Source organism: Dromaius novaehollandiae, chromosome 4 (genome assembly GCF_036370855.1).
Source record: "Dromaius novaehollandiae isolate bDroNov1 chromosome 4, bDroNov1.hap1, whole genome shotgun sequence".
Classification (NCBI taxonomy): domain Eukaryota; kingdom Metazoa; phylum Chordata; class Aves; order Casuariiformes; family Dromaiidae; genus Dromaius; species Dromaius novaehollandiae.
In genome coordinates, this window is record NC_088101.1 from 76105753 (window position 1) to 76132992 (window position 27240).

A 27240-nucleotide genomic window follows, 5' to 3' on the forward strand; every position below is an offset into this window, starting at 1 on the left:
CTGGTGTGTGTGCTGACAACTTTATTACTGGCGAAGTTAACTATTGAGCCCTAATGTTTCAAAGGCACACATTTTTACTGGATGTCACCATTTTAACACGGCTTTTCACAGAATAGGAAAAATGAGAAGGAAACCAAAACTAACAAACCTGAGCCGGCACCTCTAGTGAGCATGTGAGGATTTGGCCCTGCATCAGAGGTGGCCGGGACCCGAAAAAGAAATGCAAGCCTCCAGTATAAGTTTACATATACAAAAGGGTTGCAGTCTATCATTACAATCTTAAAACCAGTCTTTTCTCTTTTGCAGATATTCAAGATATCTGCAAAACTGTAGCCATGCCTCTGAGTTATCCCGTAATCACACTGGTGAAGGGCCAATTTGGCTCTTAGGAAGCTTAAAGGAATAGGACCCCTCTCCTCACACACACGTCAGAGGGTCAGGAGACTACAGTGACACTCGGGAGCCCGTCTGCCCCACAGATGGCAGTTTGGGGGATCTGATCTAGCTCATCTGCAAAGGGCAGAACATCATATTCCTGCAGATCTGTGAAAAGGCTAATAAAATTAATAGCCTGGCTTGATCATGCTTGGGAAAGTTTAAATAGGTGGTTCCTCATCAAAATGAGGCATGTAGGGCAAGGTGTCTCTTTTGGCCTGAGCTATATTGTTTTGGTTCATGTAAAACAATCCCCGTCTCTAAGGATTATTAGATTCCAGGTAGCTCCTTAAAACTATGTATTTTCTTGTTTCTGCAATTACAGCCTTCAGATTTCTCCACTGAACCACAAGGAAAAGAAATACCAGAAGGTCAGAGAGAAAATGTCCAGCCTTCTCAGACAGCTATAATGGTAATTTGGCATGCCTGATTTCCTATCTGGACTTGCTGGCCAGATAGGCTCAGCATTAGTAAGTCAACCACAAAAATCCATGTGTTCCTTTGTCTCAAGGACTATGATGATGGAATCAGTTGGCTTTTTCATTGCTGTGTTTGAGACATGCCTTCTTTAAAATACATGAGGTGAGAATTAAGTCATACATCAGGGTTGTCCTGAACAGCTGAGATACACAAATCAGAGCCAAGCATGAAAATGAAATCGCTGACAGAATTCCCTTGCTTCTTGAATACAGATCAAAATTGGTTCCTTGATGAATTACATTGATACTTATGAAATACATAACCATACCCATACAAAAATGCTGAAAGACAGCACTTCCTTGAAAACACCACTATGGAACAGTATCTTATTAACTGTAAACTTGTAAAAAATGGCTGATGTTTTGTTGAGATTCTCAGTTTTTAACTGTCAATGCTGGACCACACTACTAGATGGAAAATTTTGGCAGAGAGTTATGTAATTACTCCAAAATGCATTTTCCATTTCATAATGCTATTTAAGATTAGCATATGGACTCTAGAAATAAACCAGAACATTGATTATGCACATGTAAGTCTATTCACATTTCATGAGATACTCTAGGTTACTGGAAGTAGACTAAATGACTAAAATTATAATTTGCATTTTAAAGTGGGGAATATAAAATAAATTTTAGAAACAGAACTGTTGTAGTCTCCGTTACGCTATGTCTGATTTACAGAGGTTAGGTGATGTGCAGAAGACTTAGCAGTGAAGTAGATTACAACATTGCTCACTTTATGGCCCTTTTATGCTGTCTGGCTGGTACCAAATCTAGCATACAATATCATATTGTAAATGAGAATTTAGTTATGCTGGAAAGGTCTGTACACATGTGACAGTAGATGCTTTAAATATAGAGTGATACATTGAATGTATCATCTGAAAAACAGAACAGCTAACTGAATTATGCCACCTTTGCACAGAACAGACATCTACAGACCATTTCAAGCTTTCAGGAAAATGAAATAAGCAGGATACACAAGACTACTTGTTTGTCTCAAGGCAGCAAAGGTTTTGTGTACGGAAGCCAAAATTCCTTTTTGGTTTGGCTGGTAGTAGGAACGTAAGTTGATAAACTGACTGTTTTATAAAACATCTTTGCATGTTTGGCACCTAATATGTGCTTGCTTGTGAATAGTGCAATGAGCACAAAAAATTACTGTGTTAAGGCCTTTCATTAGATCTTTGCAATTCAGAGAACCAGCCTAATGCCTTGAAAGTCATTTGGAAACATGGTCTAGGAACTGACCATGGTCGTGAGATTGGTATTCGACCCCTTGGGTGAGACCACAGGCTTATTACTGTCACTTGTGGACAGGAGGCATAGCTTTTATTTCATCTAAGATTAGGTAGTTTGCAGTGTAGACATCTGCAGTCAGGTAGGCTTTCTTTATATTCAATGGACAGAAATACGATAGGTTCAATGTGTACAACTCATTTTGAACATTAGGCTGCGGTGACAGTGATTTTTTTCTCTTTGCTGACCATAAAGGGGAGCCCAGAATGAAGAATTAATTTGTAAGCAAATACAGATAGATGATGGGGTACCACTCCTAGGTGCAGTTGTACATTGTCATGAGAACTGATGTTCATCACCTAAAACGTCTACATAGGGGACATGTAAAACAAGAAATACATCTGATTTAGCTCCGGTAAGACAATGACATTCAGCAGACACTTGAACTGTTGACATCCTAACTAACTGGCTCAAAATAGCATATATAGACAAAAGAGAGCTCATGCGCTCTAACCATCCTCACTGGTCATCTGCCATACGACTATGGAATACGATACAGGAACGTAGAGCTGTTGATCACCCACGTTGCTTGTTAATGCAGTTTCTTTGCAATGTAGGATAAATCCTACATCAATAAAATGGCTGCTGTGGTTAAGCAATTTTCAAACCATTTATGAAGATCCATGCCGAACCTGATCTGCATCTGCATATGGATTTCTTCGATCCACCTGCAATTTATTTCTCATTGTAAACCATTTGATGTCCCAAAAAAGTGTAGGTGAGAACAATGGTCTTCATCAATGTCAGACAAACATATTCATCATCATCCTCCAACCACTTGCTCCCCTAGATTTGGATTTTCATGGTATCAGTGCACCTTGCCGATTACATTTTAGACTGGCCAATTTCAGTGACCAGCTAATTTTCACATATAGGCAAAACATAACAATCTAAACTGAGGTTGAAGAGCATTACAGATGCTGTCTGCTGGTGATCAGGAGCTCCCAGGCAAGACTGGCTAATGATCTTGTACATTGAACACCACCAGTGGAGCAGCTTTTGGTTGGTGAGGTGTGCATCTGCTAGATGTATTGATTAAATCATAACCAACTTTGCAGTACTCAACATTCAGATGTACATTAAACAATAAGAAGTATCCTTTCTCCTCACTGGAAAAATCTAATGCAAATTACACATTTATATTACAGGAAGAACCTATCCAGAGCAGCAGTACAATCTAAAAATTATACACACATTAGCACAGTCATTGAGCTACGTCTTCATTTTAATGAATTTTTTAAACATTTGTATCATCAGACAAAACATGTACGTCATGAGAAAATATTTATTTCCAACAGCATGGATTTTGAAAGTTAGCTGGAAGAAGGCATGTTCAATGCTATGATATTTCCAATGCTGGGTCAGTTGAACCAGTGTGTAGTAGTGCATATATTAACCAGTTACTTTAAGGAAATGCAAAAAGACATAGTGAAGTAGGAAGTGAGTACAAACATTCAAGGCAGTAAAAATGCAGAATACTGACACGTGGCTGAAAAATGCACTTTTCTGTAATGCTCTTTTAGTATCGCACAAAACTAGCAACTCACTTTAAAACATTCTTTGTCAGCAACAATACTTCTGACCATATGAAATTACTAAATTTAATACAGTCTTTCAGCTGGAAGAGATATTAAGGTCTAACGCTCATATCAAATGCTTAGATTTTGTTAGCTTTGCTTGTTGTTTAACATAAAGTTTCAAGGTACTGCACCGGTATCACATATTTTTTTTTTTTCAAGATTGATTTTTACAGAAACATGCAAATAGTAATGCATGAGCAATTTATAATAGTTATATTGGATTATAATTTGATATATCATTGATAGAGCACATCAAGCTTTTTTGTTACATTTTATGCTGAACTGTTCCATTTCCACACCTACCAATTGCCATCATAGTTCTCATGGCTTAGCATGTAAAGCCAGAAAGTGGAGAAAGTAACAATGCCTTTATTTAGAACATATATTAATGAAAATAATTATTTTATAGATAGATATATCTATCTACATATAATTAAGATTACATGGTATTTTTATCAGCATGAAATGTAAAAAAAAAATTCTCCAAACATCCCAAAATATTAGGAAAACACAATTTACTGGCAGCATACACTCTTAAACCAGTTTTCAATAAGGCTTTAGTTTTCCTGATGAATGGGACTAAATTTTAAGTAGGTTTCTATACATTTTAGTTATTATAAGTGTTTTATGTCATAATATATTTTTAATAAAATAAAAACTCTTGTGTTGTAATTAAAGATAGCTAGTTACCATTTAGACAAACACGACCTTTAAGAGAGTAGCTTGTGTCTAAAGTATATGAACTAGATTTAAGGTGCTTCCATAGTTTTGCTTTCATCCTTAAAAAGTACCACACTTAAAACAGTTGCAGTAATTGCTTGCTGACATGCTTTTCTTTGGCTTTTACCACATTTTTAATAGCATGTGATCCCCCTTGGGAGAGTTTTATATTCATTACATGCTTGATTTTGTAAAAATTGCATCTCTGTTGTAACACTTCATGAAACAAAATGTTAGATGAATTTCCTTTGTCACAGCTACACCTTTTGCTCTTCCTTTCAAAATTTCCTGTTTTATCAAGCAATAACTGCAAGCAACAATAAATTTAAAGCTAGATTTCTGCATGTTGTAAACTGGGTAGGACCAGGAGTTACTGACAAAACCAGCTGGTCATGCAAGATTAGCAAATTCTCTGTATTCCAATGCGTTGCCATCTAATCTGTCCTTTGTTTCCCCCGACACATAACAACACAATGAAGCTGGACAATGGTTCAACAGCAAGTGCATGTGATAGTTCTGGCAAGACTATTTTTTGTTTTGATTAAGCACATATTTTATCTGGGAGGGGCTAGAAAAGCAGGGCCTTTTTCTTCAGGTCATTCCGCTTCCAAAGTGCCAGACGATCAAATTCCTCAATGCTCATTTTGAAGACTTCTTGGAACTCTTCAGGTGACAAATGCCTCTTGAAAATGAAAATACAAAGACATCATTAACCTCTTCCATGCATAGGAATATTTCTCCCCTTCCTAAGTCTTAAAATACAGTACAAAATAATGCATTAGGATTTGCATTTAAATTCCCATATTGGCTTTGGAAAAGCCAAACCACAAAATCAAATGAACTCAGAGCAGCTGGGAAATGAAATTATTGATAGCAGTTGCTCACTTCTGAAAAAAAAAATCTTTTCAATAAAGTTCCAGCTGAGCAGAAGCTATAGTCTTTGAGGAAGAGATGCATTTATACATGGGACTTGTGCAGAGCACACTGAGACAAATTTAAGCTCTTCCAGGACTTTAAAGAGATTGATAACAATGTAATTTCAGAGTTGGACTTGTTTTGCCTTGATCTTTAATGAGTGGTAGTCACCACAGTGATTCGCTAACAGCAGCCTTCTAACAAAGGCGAGAGCCCACTGCTAGATGCTTAACTCCAAAATGTGCTTATCCATGGGGATAAGCTCATAGGCTCATAGCAGAATTCCAAGTTGGATAAAGCTTTCTTGAAATGACAAGAATCTTGCTTCTATTTGATGTTTTTGTATGATTCAATATAAAAAACTGAGATGTAGAGAAAAAGGTGAGAATATCAACATAAAGAATTGGAAAGAGGGAAGATAAGGAAGGTATATAATCTTTGCCTCGCAATTACTTGTATACTCAAAAACCACTGCAAAAAAGAAATGTGTGAGTTATAAATGAACATCATATACAATTCTTCTGATCATTGTGGGCTCTTTATGAAGCATTTTAGAAGTATCAGTTACATTCTGTGTTTGTTAAGCATTCAGCATCTAAAAGGGATGGATTCAGTGGAATCAGAAGAATTATGGGTTGCAGGTTTAAACATGGCCTGTCCTTCTCCACAAAGACTGCTGCTGCAGTTACTGGCAGCACAAGGCCTGAGCACCTTCATAGGTCGGTCGGTTGAGCTGCTACATGCAAGTGTGTTCAGAATCAGAGCCCAGTTTTGTGGAAATGCTGTCTTAAATACCTCTTCAGGCTCATACAGTTAGACCAGAGCCTAATCTAATGTATCCCAGTCCTCAGCATCATCAAACAGCCTACACTGCTTGGCGTAGTATGCCGCAGAAATATCAAAGACAAAACAAAAATAGCTTTACCCTCTGAAGATGTATGGTCAAACCCACATGCTAGAAGCCGAGGCCAAACCTGCAGTCTAGCCCTCTCCACCCCAATCAGGCTTTTGCCTTGCGGTCCCCCAGACATGGTTCTCCACCCAGGCTCGCCTGGGAAGACCCAGCTTGAGCACCTCGGCACCTGCCAAAGCAGATTTTGGATCCAGAAATGAGGTCCCCGCTAGCTGCTAAGCAGAGGGCACGCTTGGACATGCCTCACACAGCAGAACGGGACTCAAGCTACACATCGGCTTCCTTTTCACAGAGGCGGATGCTGGCACCTTCCTTTCATCTAACTGCCACGTGGCTGCAGGGCTTCCCAAGAGGTGAGAAACCCGGGTTCAGTGTCCTCGCGGCTCAAAAATGCACCTAATCTACATCTCTCACTCTCCAGAAGCACGCCAACAAGCGGGCCTGGAGGGGGATTTAAGGCAGTATCGTTCTCACAACTGTGAATACGCAAGCGCTGAACGTCAGAGGCACATGCCGGGTGGACAGTGAAACCCAGCATTTCTGGGGCCACAGAGGCAAGGTCTAACGTGCAGCCTGATGATGCGGCCATTCACCAGAGGAAGGGGAATCACGGGGTCCTTTAGACGTGTTTGTGCTAGTCATTAAAATGGGCCGAGGTCGTCCATCACTTGAATCAGGCCTTGGCGTCGTCTGGAAGGGCACTTGCTGCCATGGGCCAAAACTGTGTCAGGAGCATGCTTACACACTGTGATAATCCCATGAGGGCTTAATTGACTACGACTGATATATCCTTATTGGCCCTACCTTACAAAGCTCTTTTCTGACAAATTTGAAAGCAAAATTTTACTTTCCATTTATTAACGATGAGTTTATCTTTGCAATGTAAATTATATATGGAAAATTAATGAAACTGTCTATAAGAAATCATGTTTAATTACCTGGAATGGTCATTATTGGCCCTTGTGGTTTCTTTAAAAAAGAAAGACAGCCTTTTTTCCCCCCTTGATTCCACATATTCAGATCAACAGTGACTAAGAGTTTGGAACTCGGCCTTCATTTTTTATTAAACCAATGATAGCAACCCGACATGAGCACTACGCACAACATGGAACAAATACCCCATGCATATTTGGCAAAGGAGTTCCTGTTTCGCATGGAAATGAGCAACATCTGACAATGTATTTTAGAAACAATCTTTCACTGACAGGATTTAATTCTACTGAGTTTGGAAAGAAAAACTAACTTCTCTCTACACTGATTTTTTCTTCCATCTTTTTTCTGGTAATCTAGGGGACAAATTCTAGCAAGTTTAACTTCAGCAATTTATCAAAGCAAGGAACATGTCTGCCAGCTGTGGGATTGAAAAAGAAGCCCAAATGAGCAAAGCATACCGTATTTTGTTTTACCTTGCTTTTTAGGTTGTAGGTGAGACTTGAGATGCTGCCTTGCTCATGAGAAGGCAGCAGCAAATTCTGTAGTTCACACTCAAAGAGAAAATCAGAAAGCCTACACCCTGCAGGTAAATCTACTTTACCAATCAAGCAAAACTACAGGAAATGTAAAACTTTAAAAGGAGTATTTTCACCATTTTTTCTTGATGTATACTACAAAATGTCTTTCTATAAATTGCTGTCATCATATCAGAACTATTTTGATTTTTATTCCAAGTCAATGGAGAGATTCTCAGCAAGCAGTGGGTCAGGCTCTGAGGCCTTTTCTGCAGGGTGCTGAATGCTTTCTACATCTCACCTCCCAAAGAAGCTTGCCACCAATCTCAGCACAAACTCCGTAACTCCCCCTTTCCTCTCCAAGGCAGTACTTTGCCGTTTATCATTTTCCTCTGCCCTCAAGCTTAACGAGCTTTCAGCCCACATTTATCCAAGCCAATATGAATTAGATATGCTGTCTGCTCCTCTGTTAATATCCAGATGACATCACCTCCACTCCTTGCATGCATTAACTTTCTAATTCCACTAAAGTTATGTTTTGTATAAGCATCAACTTTTTTCTTTTTTTTCCCCTCACTGTTGTTCCCAGCTGGGGCAGCCCGGTCCAAAGCAGTTCAGAGCTGCGTTTCCACTCCAGAGATGCTAGGAAGTAGCAGAGGTTGAGATGGGCAAAGTATGAGCTCGCTTATATCCGCCTCCCATTCCACTAGTTTAGGCAGTTTCCTTGCTTTTAATTCTCCTCCACATACTGCCCCTGAACAGTCTCAAGCACTGAGTCACCAGACTACAATATTAGCAAAGTTTCTTACTCCATCAACACAGTCCCCACACTCAGCACTGCTCCTGGAAGAAAGGAATACCTCCCCTTTGGTTTGAATCCTCTCTGAGGACAGCGGCCTGCACCCAACACAGCATAATTCCCACTATTTCCCCTACGTCTCTGAAACCTTCACCATCTGGGAATGCCAAGCCCCTTCTTCAAGGAGCATGGGCTCCTAGTTTTGGGACTGACCCTAGAAGTAGCAACAATTACAATTCTATCTGCAAATTCTGGAATAAACCATGATCCCAGAAAGATGTCATCAAGCTGGCAAAACTTCAGCTAGATGTAACAAAAGTAATCACTGGCCGCACAGTTTGATTTATGAGGAAAGATTAAAAGGCCTAAGTATGTATGAGCGTGGCCAGCTGATGACTAAGGGAAAATATGGTAAATGTCTACAAATATTTGAAGGGTCTAAACACCATGGGAATAGGCCAGTGTGGGAAGTTTATGTTCATACTTTTCTTTGTATGTCTGATGTTAATTTTTGCCTGTACTATTACTGGACTTTCTTAAACTTTACAGCTTTAAGACTCAGAGGTCTTCCCAAATGAAAGCAGAGAAATAGACTACTATAAAATCTAAGATTGATTAATCTTTCTTCTAAGCTATTTGAATATTAATTAGTCTTAGCTGAAATGCTCTCATGCAGAAATGTTACTTTATCTCATTAGTCAAACAAAAGAAGGGAAATTGAAAATCATGTGTGTAGAACAGGGAAGAATATTCGTCTTGAGGTATGACAGAAGATGTGTGCATAAAGCCTTACTTTACAAGGCCAAGAATGTGTGTGGGGTTTTTTCTCTTTTTTTTTTTAGGATTGGACCAGTGGAATGCAGCTTAAAATATCCAACTATGTTAATACTGTGTCATTGTGCCGTTAAATGAATGGCCTGACTTATTAGCACAAGGAACATTCATTCCTTTTTTTATTAGTGTTGGCCTTGTTTACATAGGAAGTCTGGGTGTTTTACAATGTGCTAGTAAGCAATTCTTAACTCCCTTTGTGACAATTTGGCCATATTCAGGCAGCTTAAATTCCACCTATTTCTCTGCTCTGCATCAATGGCAAAGCTAGGCACATTAGACGCTGAGGAGAGGTTCAGAGGACCAAAACAAGGTGGCTGGAAAGGGAGGAATAAATCTGCCAGAACCAGCTACAAAAGAAACACCAGGTACAAAGGCACCGATGCATAGAAAGCTTTCCGAGTTAGGTATGTGTTGGCTGAGGAACTGAATGCTGCTGCTGTAATTCCTCACTTAAGTGTTATCTAAAATACGGTTTAGTGCTGCATAAGCAGGGTCACCACACCTTGCTGTAATAATGTAATTAGCTTTCCTAAAACAGACACATACACACAATGGAAGAATTAAAACACAAATGTTTCATATTAAGATATACAGGACTAAGGGCTGAGCTAAATCTCCCTATCACAATGCAACTACTGTAAAGCAAAATCTTCATGTTCTAAGAAACACGGTCATTAAATGAGTGGCACAGACATGTGCTCATTGTAGAGTCTCTCAGAAGAAAAGTAATCAATTGCACATTCAAATACTTGCCACACAGTGTTAACTCTGAAAAAAGTGGGTTTTTTTTTTCTGTAAATTAACGAGGCTTGTCTCAATTTTTCTGTGGCCTCCTAAAAGGTCACTAACCACTCTAACTAGAGTTATACTGTTTATTTAATTCAATGAGATTTGTTTTCCCTGAGAATAATTGTGCTTTTAATGAAATTCAGAGATCTTCAAAACTAATACGTAGGAGCATGACATTAGTGTGAATAAGTCACTGTAAGGGAAACTTTGCAATTAACTTACAGCTATACTGCAGTAAGCTGTGACCAGGTCATGCTGCACAAGCTTAGTATGTTTATTCTGTGTCTGTAATTGGATGGGAGACCTCAAGTGAAAAGCTGCTGAGGTTGGAAATTCATAAAATATACTTCCTCACAAGTCAATATTGAATCAACGAACCAACACAGTGGATGTCGGGAAGAGATGAGCAGGAGATGAGGAAAGTCAAGATCCTAATTCCTGGTGCTCATTTAAAATCTCAGGTTTGTTCTCTTTACCTCTTGGCTAACTTACGTTCAGAGGAAATGACAGCTGAGCCTTGCATTACCTTTGCTTGATTCCCTGTTGAATCCTTAAGCTAGTCACACTTGCTCTGAAGCACTGAAGTGCACTCTGTTTCGCAGAGTGTAATTTTAAATAGTTGCTCATTTCAATTTGTTTTTTATTCAGAATCTTTGTAACATTTCCAACCTCTGAGGCACAAAATCTGGAAGTAAGAGCTGCAGAATCTCCTCCTGAGTCTCCAAAATACAAAATACTCAAAATAAACTGGGATTTACTGGGGAAGATTTACCCATATGAAAGCAAGCATTCATGTAAATAACCAAATTGCAGCTCTTTAGGGTAGTGCAGAGGCTTTGCTGGTGGGCTACAGCCTCACTTCCTGTGTTAGGATTTAAAATGTCAGAAATGTCTCAACCAAATAAATCTGGAATAAAAATAACTTTCTGCCTTTTCCAGTTTTCTTCCTCTCTCCCTATCCCCTTCTCATGTGCCTCTCAAATTTAGCCCAAATATAACTTTAGGGTGCTTATTTGCAACTTTCTGGACAATTTTCTCTTTGATCTACCGAATTTTGAATCCTTGTCTCGCTTCCACAGGATGTGCACTCTTGCTTTCTGCTGCACTGCTGGGGCTCAGCAGGCTTCTGGGATGCTTCTTTTCTAAGCCTACTGCATGCTTAATTATAAAACTTTAATTAGCCATGTGCCACGCTCCCATGGGAATACTGATTGTTATTCTCATCTATGGAGTAATTAAGCTTCATGCTCAATAAATATTTCAAACTATTAAGTAATTATGTGATAGGGGGAGGGAAACTAAAGAAATGGCATGAGTTGCCACCTAATGAACCTTAAAAGGCATCATAAGATACCTAGAAAAACTCCATTTATCAGAGGATAAGACAGTAGATGCTACTCTTGTGGGTGTGCTGGACTATGGCACTTAGCCACAACCTTGGATAGCTGTGGGGGTCGTGGACTCGAGCCTTCCCCAAGAACAGCCTGCTCCCTCAGCACATGTGGCTCATCTACAGCTTGCCCCGTTGGCAGGAGGTGTAAATCACCCTCCCCGCTCTCCTTCCACGGGGTAACGTGAGCCCTAAAACAGCATTCAGGAAAAGCAGTGAGGAAGGGAGTCTGAAATCCTTCTCCCTGCTGATGTAATCCCAAACATATATAAAGGCTACTGGATCTACGGATGCACCTTGCTCAGTATCTCAGACACCATGCAGCTTCACTAAGAAGCTGCATTCCACTTAGCAGAACTACTGTGGGGTACTTACAATCTCACCTCTTATGAAGTATCACTAAAATAGAAATATGAACCCACGGCGAACTATGAAAATGTCTAGAGGGTCTTGAGTTTCAAAAATGTAGGTCGTGTAAGTGCAGTGTTATCTTAAAAGAGGTAGACGACTATTAAATTGGAGTATCTAAAGGAGATGTTTGTTGTGAGTTCATGGATGTTAGTGCTAGCACTTGTTTGGATATTTGTCCTAGACTCACAGCTGGGGCTCAGAGACTTGGCTTCAGGTGATATGTCTATGGTCTTTGGGCTTGATCGAAAAAAGTGCACTGAATTCAACATGAAACCTTCTGCACATATTTGCATTAAATACAAAATACCTTGTTCTTAAAGCAGATTTTCCAGTTTCCCTTAGTTTGGGCTTTACTGTATCCATAATATGAATGCTCCCAACTAATCCTGTTCACTCCCACACTGTTTTCACCCGGACAGGAATTAACTTTCATACATATCATGTCATTTGTAATGCATATTTTCATTTTACAATGGCTCCTTTCATAAGGGCTTTGAAAATTGATACAGACAGACATCCGACACTGATCACAACACAAGCATATGCTCAGAATAAGGAACATGACAAAAATGTTTTGCAAGTTAAACAGTGTGAAGTTCCATTAGAGTCAGTGAACGGCACTTTCGTACGCCAAGTTTTGAATTTCATTATGAAGTCAGCCCTTAACTGCCTCAAATTCAGCCCCAAACTGCAAATTGCACTTTTCTGTGTCAAAGCACACAGCATGCCAGCGTTGTCCTGATTTTCCCCATCTGAGCTCTAGAGAAGGTGGGACACAGAACATAACTTGTTTGAATGACATCTCCTAGCTGGAGCTGTTATGAATTCAGGCCAAATTACTGGAAACCATTCCTAAAATGGTTGCAGCCCAAATGGCTAGAACCCAAGGTGATTGTTGAATAAAAACTAGTGGAAAAAATGTCATCCTTAAAACAGATCCAGACAAGCAGTGTTAGGAGGAAAACCATGTTTGAATTAATGTGAGTACTCTGTTCAAACAAGACCGCACCCATGTTTAAATCTCTGATTTCTGTTTACAAGAGAAAAAGGTGGCAGCTGAAGGTTTGCTACTTGACATTCCAGAATATTTTTTTCCTGAGCAATTGTTTCAGTATATCCTTTGGAAACAAAGAGTCAACAGGCTCAAACAAAAGTGGAATAAATTACTTTTCAACTGTATTTGATAGCCGTGAATGAACCATGTTTCTCTTTTAACTCTTTGATATTCAAAAGGAAAAGGAACTAAAGGCTAAAGAAACTAAGTAACAGCTAAAGAAAATCAAGTGAAAAAAAACTAAAAGGGTTTCAAAATGGAAGATTCTAGTCATGTTTGCTTTCAAAACTACTCAACTATGACCATGTAAGAAATCTTATATTCTGTGATAAAAGCAACTTTAAGTGAGAAAAAGAAGTTTATGCAGCTGTGCACATGCCATCAATTTAGATGTGTAAGCACTGAACCAACTCACATTGCTGTGACTGAACAAGAGGAAAGCAATACCTGACATAAGATAAAGATAACAAATGTACATTTTAGGAGCCCAAAGTGTAAATCATTAAAGGTATTCAAGTGCTAAAAGAGGTCATCAGAATTTTCAAACGTGTCTGTAAGCCTAGCTTCTTTTGGAAAAGGAACAGACCATGTAGAACACAATGGGGAAAAATAATGGTTAAAGAACGTGCTAATTTATACCATGCAAAGGTGATGTCTTAGTCCCTGGAAACTAATGATTGCAAGTTGTCCAATACGTGGCATGTTTGCTCCAAAACATGGATATTTAACTCTTTCCATAATAAAATCATCCTGTTGATAAAACGTTCCAAGACAGACCTAACTATACATTTCTTCAAAAGCTGCTGCAATAAAAGCATCTCAGAATCATATTTTGCAATTATGTTGCATTAAGGCTGTGTCTTCACAGAAGAAATACACCAGCCTAAGCAAAGTAGGGACCCATGGAGCTTATCAAAGCAGGGCCAACTTTAAAATTAGATCAGGTTGCTCAGGACCTTCTCCACTTGAGTTCTGAATACCTCCACGGATGGAGACTTCACAGGCTCTGTGGGCAACCTGCTCCAGAGCTGTACTTTTCTGGCTAAGAATTTTTTCCTTATATCCAACTTGAACTTCCCTTCCTTCAATGTGTGACTGTTGCCTTCCATCTTTTCACTGCATAATTCAGAGAAGAGTATGTTTTCTCTAACTCCTCTTCTTCAACCCCTTTTGGATAGTGGAAATCAGCAGTTACCTCTTGCCTTAGCTCTCCCTCCTCCAGGCTACACAAAGCCATCTCCCTCAGGCCCTCTTTGCACGTCAAGTGCTCCAGCACTGCAAGCACCTTGGCTGTCCTCTATTGAGCTCTTCCAGTTTGACAGTGTCTTGTACTGGGGAGCTCAAAACTGGACACTGTACTCCTCATGTGGCCTCACCAGTACTCAACCAGCATGAAGGGGAATAATCACTTCCTTCAACCGGTCGGCTACACTTCTGCTAATGCAGCCCAATGTGTTAAGCCTTCACTCCTGCAAAGGTGCACTGCCAACCCATGTTCAACCTGTTTTTCATCAGGACCCTCAGGTCCTTTTCTGCAGAGCTGCTCCCTAGGCAGTTAGTCCCTATCCTGTGCTGCTGAATGGGGTAATTCTGTCCCAAGAGTAGGAATCTGGATTTACTTTTTTGCACTTCATGAGGTCCCTGTTGACCCACTCCTGTAGCCTGTCTAGGACCTTCTGAATGGAGGCTCTGCTCCCCCCAATTTGGTGTCGTCTGCAAACTTTGTGAGGGTGCATTTGACCTCTTCATCCAGATTGTATAACCCAACCATGTTTTGTTACTTTGCTGTATTGAAACGTTATCTAAATTAATTGGTTCTTCATCATTTCTCTTTAGACTCATTCATGAGACTGCTGCTCCATTCAGCGGTCTGGCAAAGAGAAAGTTCTCAAAAAATTTCTGGGCTAAATTCTTATCTGCTATAAATTCCTCACAGTTCTAATCAGCTTATACTAAATGAAGACCCAGGATATTCACTGAAAAGTCAGACTGCCCGTAATGTATCTAAAAATCAGCAGGTCATTTATTACAAGTAATACTAAATGTTGCCTGTATTAGTTCAGTGTTGGCAAAAACATCTTTTCTATGAGAACAAAGAACTGAGCTACTTCTGCATTACTGCTGAGTTAGAACAAGCAAACAAAAATATGAGTGTTTCTGTGTTTGGATATATGTGGTTTTGAAGAAAGAATTTCTGTTATTTTAATGCATTTATTACTGGTTGAGACTTTCTAATCTCTAGATACCTCTCAGGCTTAGAAAAATATGCATTTTTACAAAAAAATATTATTTCTAAACCTTAAAATAGACTTCTTACACAACAGAGCAGTAATCTAAAAAATACTCACAAAGGGAGCAAAGTTAGGAAAACACTACCATCCATTAAAATCCCACCCTCCTGCAATCCTTCGTTTTGACCATTACCAGAAGCCTTCATTGCAGCTTCCCTTAATTTGACCCAAGGAGCTAATATTTCCTACTGCAGTTCACTTTTCCTGACAGGAACATTCACTGTAGGAGATTTCCCTTGTAATAGGGAAACAGAGATGAACAGCAGTGCCTTTTCCATGACATCTATGCCAGATCATTCACAGTTTATAACAAAACTCTATTTCACAAATAGGAAATCACCTCAAGTCAAATAGGAAATCACCTCAAGTCAACTTGCAAGAGGGCTGTTAAATAAATCTAGCTTATGCAAATTTATTCACCTTACTGCTACTAAGTAGACCAGGAAATCAGAAACATCAAGTGCAAGAGCTTCTAATCATACTGGACAAGGTAAGATCACCTTCATCTCTGACAACGGAAAACACAATTTTCATCTCTGACAATAGAAAACACAATGGTTCTAGGTTTCCTTTACCCTCTTCCACATCCATTACCCACAGGAACCACTTTTGACTTGTAGCAGGGAGGAGATAAGATTCGGGCTATAAAACTGATTGCAATAAAGCTGAAATATTAGAATGTTGATTTTGTCTTAAAAGCTTTTCTGAGACAAATCACTGTAGAGTGTGGATAATATATGGGCTTTGGATAATAGACTGCTATCACCTTCCCCGTTTCTTCAGGCAAAATACTATCCTTTCAACAGTGAAATTGGCTGTGCAGGATCAAAACAGAAGATCAGCCAGCAAGCGATTCTGCTCAAAGAGAGAAAATGCCTCCTGGATATCTGTGAGCTCCGAATCATATGCTACAGCTAACATGAAATGTAGCTCAAGAAAAGGCAAAATCTAACCTTACTACCTGCTTCAGTGTTCTCCATGTTGCCTCCCAAAAGCGCAAAGATACTAAAAAGTGCTAAGTAGGTCCTCTCCTAGCAGCTGGAGCGTGCGGGGGTAATCCTAGCCTGTTCCTGTGAAAATCCACCAAGCCATGTAGTTCTCGGTCTTGTGTTGAATAGACAGGCCAGCAACTGAGTTACAATCTTCTTCTTCTGCCACAAGAGGAAATAATGCTAAACTGCCTTTCTGTGTAAAGCTACTTATTTCCAGCAATTCTCTAATGCAAAAGAAAGGGACGGGAAGGGAAGCAGTTGGCTGGGAAGGCGACAGTTTGTTCCTGCCACTCAACTATGCATATGGTTTGAATGTGTAGATCTGCTCCTGCACCGGTTTTTCCAGTAGTTATAATCCTATTAAAATACTAATTTAATTGTTTAAAAAACTACCAATCTCTAATAAATGTAAGATGGTTTACAAAGGAGTCCTTTTTGCAGATGCACATGCTTAACATAGTGCAACAATCAGCAAGATTGGCCTGGTCCTCTTATCGCTTTTCTACGGCAGGTTTGAAGCAGATCTTGTTTATTGTTCTTTTGCAAATCTCTATGAGATCTTTGAAGTGGTTGGGCTTCTCGAGACATTAGGCACAGACCTGCACCTGGTGTGAAGCAGACTGAGCAACTCTAATGTTAAACAAACAGCAATCCCAGCTGAGGACCATGTATGAGTTATTGATAATGGCAGCCAGGACATGCATGATCCATCCAAAGCAAACTATAGGTTGTCTTAAAAAAAGCAATTCAGAATTGCATTTGCCATTTGGACCAGCCCAATGTGTTTAAACAAAGACTCTATTCTTTAATATACACAGACGTATATACATGTATATAAGAAAGAATCCTTTATAGGATGTGTCCAGATGAGTATCCCTCCAATTCCCTGCTCTTTTTTCTGGACTCATGCTTTTTATTATGGATCTCATGCCTTGATATACCCCAGGCTTAAAACAGCACAGGTTTGAGACTTTCTTCTTCTTACAATCAAATCAATCCCACTTGCTGGGTAATCAAATGAGAAACACACTGAAGTATTTAAGGAACACACACCATTCCAAAATATACTGTATGTATTCAAACTTGGTATATGAATTTTTCAAAAAACTCCTCGATCTTTAAACAGGAACTTCTTGCTTGTTCATAGTTTTTCTTCTTTTCTGCTTTAAGATTGAAGTTTCTTTCTTCTTTTCTTGGCAAATATTCTCAGGTCAAAAATACTATTAATTCATTTGAATACAAATCTTCCCAAAGTACCAATGTTGTTAATCATTTAATTTTTATTGAACTATCTCTTGTTCTTAATATTAATTGGTACAAATACACATAAGTTTAATAATTCATGTGAGTCTTTCTTCAGTTCTGTCATTACTCAGACAAAAGAACCAGCTTTCCTTTAGGATAAATTGTATCTAAATTTCTCCAGCACTTACACTACTACCCTTTGAGAGAGGTGGATGCTACAGCATTAGTACATTAGCTACAGCCCTAGTACATTCCTAATGGATCACGGATCATGGGGTCCAACCAAGGCCAGGATGTTGAATGAGCTAAATAGTTGAGCTTTATGTACAATATGCACATGACCTCGTCTTGTCACACTGTTTCTACTTAGTTTCCCATAATTTTGAAGGAGAGCAATTCACAATTTATTTAATCAGATCATTGCATGTATCAGGAACATAAGTCCACATATTTGCAGGATAAATGCAGCTTTTTGTGATATCCAGGTTACTCTAGGCAAGTCTTTTTTATTGGAACTCAAAACCCAAGGTTCTATCCACTCAGTGTAGACTTTCAACATCCTACAAAATCATTCAAAAGTAATGAATTTCATCAGTATCTTGGTAAAACACCGTGCTATCACACATTTTCAAGGTTTTGGGGTATTCTATTTCAGTTAAGTTGTCTACATACTCATGTTTTGAAATAAAATATAATGTTATTCCCTATTACTGGAGAAGGAGAAGGTCGTCTTGTCCTGAAAAGCCAATCTGCCTTAAATAACTGCGGGCTATAAACTCCCAAAAGCCACCTAAACTTTCTGGTCTAGATCCATTGAAGTCTGCAGCGCTATGTTAGATTTCATCTGCTGATATTTCTGCCTGAACTATTCTTTCATTGCTATTACTCGACTTGGGCATAGGAATAGCTAAGATCATAAATAAACAGGACAAAAGACTTGGAAGGCCATCAAACAAATATCATTCCTACCTCCAATCTGGTCCTGTCCACATCCTTAGGCAATTTCACACGAACTCGGTTTGTTACAATAAGTGTTTCATAAGGATAAATCTGTTAAAGAGACAAGAGCATATGAACTCCAGCCAAATCTGATTCCAATGTATGGAAATGAGTGTGTGGGCAACTTACTAATTTAAATGGTACATACTTGTACCCTTATTTGACAAATAATTCATTGAGACAAAATTAACAATATAAAATAGAAAAGGAACACATTTAACCTTGCTAGGAAGTGCTGAATCTGATTGTTCTTGCAGAGCTGGAAAAGCACTCCTTACCTTGTATTCTGTAAGAGAATGAGAATAAGTTCACAGTTTAGAATTTATAGCCTTATCTTGGAGTCTCTGTAATGCACATTTAGTTACATTAGTGATTTGTTATATTATTCTATTTTTGCTATATTTCTCTTAGTGTTTTCAATACTGTTTGGATATCTGCATGTGTAATAAGCATTTGACCCCAGTGGTCTGAATGCCTGTAACACAGCCTATTACTGGAGCAACAATCAAAAGCTTATAACAGAAAATTCATCTCCTGATGCCACTGGATTAAATAGTGAGCATGTCTGGCAAAACCAGGAATTTTTCTTTATAAGAACTTTTTGTGTAGAGTTAAGTCAGTCTGTCATCCAAAAGTCATACCCTTATTGTTCTTTACAGAAAATAATTAAATCGTATGGATTATTACAGACATTTCATTATGGGAACATCTGAAAATCATCAAGTTAATAGAGTATTCCAAAATGCCAACATCCTGCCCTTGGACTGACTGCAGTGAAAATAATGATAGCAAAAAAAAAAAAAAAAAAAAAAAGAAGAAGAAGAAGACTTTTTTTCTGCAAATACTGGGTACAAACTAGCACAAGAATATTCTACTTTGTTCAGTATTGGTAGATACGACTACTACATGGTCATCTATTCTCACACAAATTGATGATTAAAGGCAACCAGGATAGCCAGTATGTTTTCATAGCCCTTTTTACAGTCTGAAATGAAATCAGAGATAAATCTGCTTTTCAAAATCTATATACTTTTAGCTATTCAAATATTAAGACAAAGATTTGTATCAAGACATGAAATGAAGCATTACAGTAAGATTTTAAAAATGAGATTAAGTGACTGGGAAACAAGACCCCACCCTTCCCCATCAGAAGATGCATGTTCCTAAATTGCTCAGCTTTTCTGGAAATTCCAGCCCAAGTTCCACATTAAGTTCACAGTCCAGTTAAACTGTAAATAAAAGAAAGTGATGCAAAGATATTCTTCTTTTTGAATCCTGTGGATTTTAATCCAACTATAACACAAACAAGAAGCACAAGGAACATGTTTTGCTCTTAGTCTGGAAGGACTGACTAGCTTAAATTTCTTCTTCTGTTTGATATGAGAACACCACTGGCTCAAAGAGAAGAGCAAAGAGAACCATAAAGGCTGCTGCCACATATACAGGATATCGGGACCAACTCAACATCGTCACACCAACTTGTGATGCAGGACTTCCATCAGGCCTTTATTTTCAGTCAGATAAAAAGAAGCTTCTCTGTGATAAACATGATACTGAGCTGTGTCACTAGCTAGTCATAATTACGTGAACCATGGGAAGATCTCAGAATAGAAACCCTTATGGTAAGATGCTAGCAAGCATCCTCCAAGGAAGAAAACATGAAGTGGGGTGGAAATGATATTGCAATGTACCTTTCATGCCCCAACTGGCATCCTGGTCTGGTTCATATTGGCCCATATTTTCAGGCTAAAAGAGAAAGAAACAAGCAATGTAGCACCAAAATATGCCACAAAACAAAACCTGGCACTTTGCACACTGTTGAGGGAAAAAAAAAACCATCCTGTACTGCACAATAAAAACACAGATCCTTGCAAGAGAGAAAGAGAATAAAATTTCATTAGAACTTGACCTAATTGCTCAAAGCAGGCATCCAAAGCAGTCACAAAATCCAGCAATCTACAAATGCAGAGACGTGTCTCTGCCCACAAAAAAAGACGTCGTGTCAGACGAAGGCTCACCACCCTTGGAGGCACGCTTTGCAGGGGCAGCTCACAGCCCATGCAGAGGACTTCCACAGCCCAGGGGAACCTGGGGCTTGGATGGCACCCAGGGAGGCAATCACACAACCGTATCAACCCTTCACGCCCTTTCAAATTTTTTAAGCTCTGACGCCTAGCAGCTTTCGATGAGGTAGAAAGGTGTCAGAAAGCCACCTGCTAACCCCTATTTGAAGACCTGATGTTAAGTTAAGACAAGAAATTTCACATGCCTTTGCCTGTGATTCAGACCTCCTACTGCAATAGTCACAGGAGAGTAGATCACTTATGCTCCACTGAAAATTTTATGTCTTATTCTGCTTTCTACTTCACAATTGCTGATGCCACTGAACCCAGAGAGCTGGGCATCTGTGTCTTAGCTTTGCTTGCCCCATTGTCTTTTTTCTTTGCTGGCAAATGCTGTGACGATGACAGACATCACAGGAGACCAGAAAAGCAGTATTTTTAATTTTTTAATTTTTAATTTTTTTTCTGGGTCTCATTTTGCCTGTTAGGGTATGAACCATGTGCACAGCTCACTCTAACCTGCAAGGCTCATTACTGTTTGTTTGTTTTATTTTTATTTTATTAAGTAGCACTGGAACGACTGATTAAAAATAACAAACCACAAAAATTGGTATGAATCTGCACTCCAAATAGAGAACTTCCATTCTGAGAAGAATACCATAATTTTGGCCTAAATGATTTGACCGTGAACAACCTTTTCAACTCTCCTAGTTTTCATATGTGGTGCTGGACCCTTTAGAGGGGATAAATACTGCCATCTGCTGCTTTCACGTTGTATTACATGGCTTAAGTCTGCAAAGCACAGCAAACACCTACTTTCTAGATTGCTGCCTGCCATTCTGTCTGTATTGCTTCTTCTCTCCTGCCTCAAAAATGTGGTGACTTTATATATATGTGCAAACTGCAAAAAAGCAGAAGAGATGGTTCAAAAAATGCAATGGAGGTGGGCTGCTCCACCTTTGCTCTAAGATCATTACTTACCTAATTATAGGCTTATCCTTTTCTATCATTAATTCAAGCTATACTGTGCTCTATTAATATGTGCAGCCTGTAGATTTTTTTTGCCTGTTTGTTCTGGGAGAAGAACCAAGATTCCTAATGCTCATGCCACACACAACCGAGGAGATGCCTCAGTCTGTCCTAGTCTTGCAGACAAAGTGGAACCCTCTTAGTGTGTGAGTCTGTTCTGCAGGGCTGGCAGCCAGGAAGCCTCTAAAGTGCTCTACGTTTTTATTGTGTGGATTTTTAACTGCTTACTGAGCTGCCTATTTATGATACAGTATTATCTGGAGAATGCATTTAAATGTATACCTACCTGATGTAAGCCATTCTTCCCATAGCCAGGTAGAGAAGCAGATTTAGCATATGGAAATCCTGGAAGAGACAGGATATAGAGCTGTATGTTTTTGTAATGTCTTTTATAACCTATTCAAACACAGAACTTGAGAAAACCATGAGAAACAGCAATTGCTAGGTCACTATGTATATTATTTGCAGCAGAAATGTGAGTACAGCTCATCTTTGCTCCGTATTTAATGTATATAAATATGCATAACAATGTCTACAAATCATATCATGCCAGGATGCAATCATCTTAGCGAGCATGACAAGAAGAGAGTTGTGGAATTCATATGCATTACGGAATCCTTATACAGTTTGGTAATATAAAGCAGATTTGAGAGCTTGTGAAATCCTCTCCCTCCAACTCAGTGTTAAACCATGACATGAAAATGGGATTAAAGGTACCATCATTGCAGAGTTACACCCACTTCTGTTCATGATGTATGTGGTCTGGTTTTGGCTTTGTTTCTTAAAAGGGAATGGTGGGTTTTCCACTACTTAAAAAATATTCTGCTCTCTTTAAAACTGCTGCTTCAAACAAAAAAGTAGAAATGAAGATATGGCAATGGATAAAGGAAACAAATGAATTAAAACAGTGAAGAGGATAAAAGCTTTAAGATTGACAAAACTGGCAAAGTGACGCTACCATGAACAAACTGGGTCTAATATGGCGTTGACATTGTGTGTGGTCAGTGCGAAACAACTGAAAAGCTTTAGTTTTAATACTGAGAGTTTAATAAGAAAGTTCAGATATTCCCACTGTCACTGAATCAACAAAAAATGTTTCAGATTAGTTTTTGGCTAATAAAAATTAACACTGTATAGAAGTGATGACTTCAGAAAATAACCCTGAACTAGGTGATCAACAAGTTGAGTGAGTTTAAATTAAACAGAATATCAACAAACACATATCTGCAACAAGCATTCTTGATCCCACTAGAGCAAACTTTGATGAATTGAGGCAAAGAGTTAGCTCAAAGAACTGAATGTACTTCTGTCAAAAGTGCTGGCAATCTGTGCCCAAAGGGGAACGCAGACAGGGAATCCAGACCCCACAGGATTAATAAGTAGCCTAACGAGATTATTAGGAATAAGCATACAGAATGAAAAACAAAGGATGGATCAGTAAAGAACTCAAGAAGTGCTGAGATAAAGTGAGAACTGCCAAAAATCAAGCTGAGTTAAACAATGAAAAATATATTAAAACAAATAGCAAAAGGTTCTCCAGCTATATAAATAAAAAGAGAGCAAGGAAAGAAGAAATGGAATCAGTGAGGAGCTATGTGATGTCGTTACACCAAAGAGATGAAAGGTAACCTAGGACTCCAACGTTAAATGAATGCTTCACCTCAGCTTTTAGGAACAAAGTGTAGGTAGCGTACAAGGAGAGAAAAAGCTTATGGAATAAACATTCGCAAAGGAATTACAGTCATCGTGGGAAATACAATTCAAGGCACTTAATGTACTTTCAAACAGGGAGCGGATAATCTCAGGTAACTCACATAAAATTGCAAGACCAGTACCTCACATTTTTCCTGCATCACTGGAGAACAGCAACAATGCTTTTTATATTTAAGAAGTGAAAAAGATGGTCTGGACTTATCAATTTACTTGCAATAGAAATCTTAAGGAGAGACTAAACAAAAACACAGAGGTAAACAGAAAATCAAGTGCATTCACACAGATTTTAATTGGTTTAACATATGTTAAAGAAACAGTGTCAGACTAACTTTGTAGCTTTCTTTGTTAAAAGATATGACTTCTGCACGAAATAAATTGTGGCTCTCATCTAATGAGATATCATTAGGGTGTTTGGTATGTTGCCAAATGCAAAATTAAAAGCAAAAGTGCAGAAGATGGGGTTTACCAGAGGAATTATATGGTAGGTAGGGAAATAACGAAACGTGAGAAAGGGGGCTGTGAGAACTGAGGTGTGCTGAATGAGAAAAGTGTCTGCATGGACTGGTGTTGTGCTGAAATTGTTTGATGTCTTCACTAATAATCTGGACACCAAAAATAGTAATGTGCTAATAAAATCTGCTGTCTACACAAAGTTATAAAGCAATGCCAATATACAAGAGGATTGGGATATCAGGAAGAACTGGGACAACCTTGAACACTACAGTAATAGAAATGAGATGAAATTTAATAATGCATGTGAAAGGTCATGCACCTGGGGACTGATAACAACCCCAAACTTCTACTATTTTAGCTGAGAGCTCATCAGCTTGAAACAAGGGTGGAGGAGACAGGCTTAGATATACAGCTTAATCACCATGATCAAGATGACCATGAGCTGCTAGTATGATACAGACGTACAAGAAGACAAAGGTTGGAAACGTCTGTCTTGATACATTTGAGATACGGAACTAATTGCACTATTTTCAGGCAGTGACAGGGCACCATCAAGGAATCCTCTGTTCCGTTCTTGTTCATCAGTGTTCAAGTGGATTAAATTAATTCCACTAGAACAGCTATAGAGAAGGCATGCAGGATAATTACGGCAATGAAAGCTCATCAGAGGAAAGAAGGCTTGAAGAGCCTGACTTATTTAATCTAGCGAAATGAAGGTGATATATGCAAAAATAACAACAGAGAGTTGCTTTAGAAGCAAAAGCAATGGCCATCTGAGCGGTGGTATAGGTTACGAACAGACCCTCTGTCCTTGGCCGTGCAGGGGATTATTCTCATCCCTGATACGGAGACGGAGTTAGTGCTGAACACGGAATTTGATGCATCTCTTACCTGTTCCAGTTTGGAAACTGGAAAACTCTTATTGCTTGTTATCTGAATTATAATGGCACTAAAGAACAAGGCCTGTAAAAGGCAGTGAACACATCTGCAAAAAAATTATGATCTCTGGAGAAAGATATTGGTGTTGAACATTAGTGTGGAGTTCAACTTCTTGGCCTCTTGGCGACAGGGAAATCTAGTTTTATCTCAAATACTTTTACCCCGTTTCACATGATGAGGCTGCCTGAAGCAATGTTAGGGTGTAAAATCCTGATGCTGAAACCACTGAGGAGTGCAGGAGTTGGGGTCTCCAGAGAAGGGTGGAGGAGGGAAAGATCAGTTTTGCTCCCCCTTCGGCTGCCAGAGGGTGCGACATCCCTGTCGCCCGGCTGAGGAGCGGTGGTCCTCCGGGAGGAGCAGGCCCCAGCGCACGGAGGCGAAGACCACAGTCTGAAAACAACTGAAACTTGCTCTACTACCTGCCAGCTCAGGACCGTTCTCCCAGGCCAACAGGACTGAGGCTTTACTCTGAGCCACATCCAAAGACACAAGCGACATCTTGTGGCCGTCTGGAAAAAATCCAAGAGGGGAATAAAGCCTAAACAACGCAGATAAAGCCAGTAAGAAAAGATGCACTGACTCCAATGGGAAGAGTATTTCACTTTGCTTCTGTTTCCTATTAACTTATTTGTAAAGTTAAACGCATTGAATTTTGCTTCTTCCTGTTTTTTTAATATAAAGGAAAAACATAACCCCAAAAGCCAACAACCACATACTCTCATTATCACACTCAACTGCAGCTGTATCCTTACAGTAACTTTTCTGGCATAAGTGGCCAAGATAAAGCAATCGTTCTTTCTCATCAGGGACTTTCTGAACACCAGCTACTCCCTACACGGATATGGCTCCTGCTTTTTCCAATACGGCATTCACCCTAGCCTGTATATTCGGAGGTTGGCTTTCAGCATATCGGGTACACATAAATCGCAAGGGTTACACACTTCACTGGGTGTCTGTTTTCCTAAGTACATGACACTTAAAATCATGAATTATGATAAACAATAGCGATGAAACATCTGCACATACAGATACAGTGAATTTCTGTGTGATGGCCACAACAGGTAAGACTGTTCAACTTATACATGAGGGTTGGAGGTGAGGCTGTGGGGAAGGGAGGATGCTCTTGCCTAGTGGTTTTTAGTCTTTCCTGATTTATTAATGCACACATCTTCCACCTCAGTAGGGAACCCTACGTGTTTAAGTCTGCTGATAACAAGCCTGCTTAGCTACTTTTCACAGGCCCTCAGAAGTACCCTAACGAGACAGTTCAGAGTGAGTTGAGGGAAAGCAGTCACATATTTATGCAGCTGGACGTAAGGAGATGCAGGCCCTGCTGCTTAGCCCTCGATGAGGCTGGACATTAGCAAGCTCCACGCTAGGTGCCTGCTAATTACATCAGCCTCATGCCCTGTCCAAGCTGATGTGCTTTGCTGCTAGATATACTCTTCTGGGCATATAGCTAGAATAATGTGGCTAAATATCTCCTACAACAGAGCTGCTCATCTCTGGTTTGCTTAGAGATTCACAGCCCAATGCCTACTAACCCTTTTATTCTATGTGTAATTATTTTGCACCAAACCTATACCTGAAAAGTTTTTCTGTGATACTCACTGACTACGCAGCACAGATTGGGTTGAATGACAGAATTACTGAGCTGTCTGCTCCTCACCCGTAAGTACAAGAGGGAGAGAAGCTACTGTCTTCATGACTGACATAGCAGGTGATAGACTATGAATATTCAAACTCAAACAGGGAAATACCGAATAAGGAAGGAATTATTTCGGCTGTCCATAGTTAGGAAAACATTTATATGGCTAAATAAAATCAGATGAAAAGAAGAAAAGAAGTGTGAATGCCAGGAAAGAAAACTTCCCTGAAGTCATAGTTGTGTAGCTGCTAATTGGATAACAGTGCTAACTTTCAGGAGAGATAGAGACACTGAGCAAAAACCGTGGAAAATGAACTACACAATCAGTATTGCCCTGACAAATAGTAGATACTGACACCAACAGAGACATTTCCATTTCTAGCTTTCATAGTTCCACATTCCCAAGACAATTAAAAATAAAAGAAATGATGGTGTAGACAAGTAGTGACAGATACAGCAATATTCTCATGAAAAAAAAACACCCTGATACTGTATGTTGTTCCTGTGTAACACGGTTCTTCATGTGCTACATACTTTTCTGCATTTAAAGATTGCACACAAGACCTACTCTCTCACAACATATATAGAAAAGCATCAGATCAGCATTAGAAAGCTTCCAAACATATCAGATATGGGCATGACAATGGAAACTTCAGGTGTTCATTTCTGCAGAAGAATTTCTAAATGTCAGGTGTTTGAGGTGATCAGAAGCTGTTCTGCCTGCAAAACACCCTGTGCACGTGTATGAAGTGGCTGGTGATGATTAAGAAATCAAATGCCTTCAGGTTATCCCTTCGGGTTA

The 27240-nt window shown here is 39.2% G+C and overlaps 1 protein-coding gene across 11 annotated transcripts in view; it reads right to left on the reverse strand.

The window, feature by feature from the left end:
• Positions 1-3420: 3420 nt before the first annotated feature.
• The window catches only part of ABLIM2 (actin binding LIM protein family member 2), a 144984-nt gene continuing 121164 nt past the window's right edge, over positions 3421-27240 (reverse strand). For all 11 annotated transcript variants that reach the window (XM_026121983.2, XM_064511481.1, XM_026121991.2 and 8 more), the window contains 5 exons: positions 21972-22030; positions 20285-20339; positions 18815-18879; positions 18564-18644; positions 3421-5195 (listed from right to left, as the gene is read on the reverse strand). In XM_026121983.2, the coding sequence (XP_025977768.1) occupies positions 5082-5195; positions 18564-18644; positions 18815-18879; positions 20285-20339; positions 21972-22030 (374 nt within the window). In that variant the 3' untranslated portion in view covers positions 3421-5081. The remainder of the gene's footprint in view (positions 5196-18563; positions 18645-18814; positions 18880-20284; positions 20340-21971; positions 22031-27240) is intronic.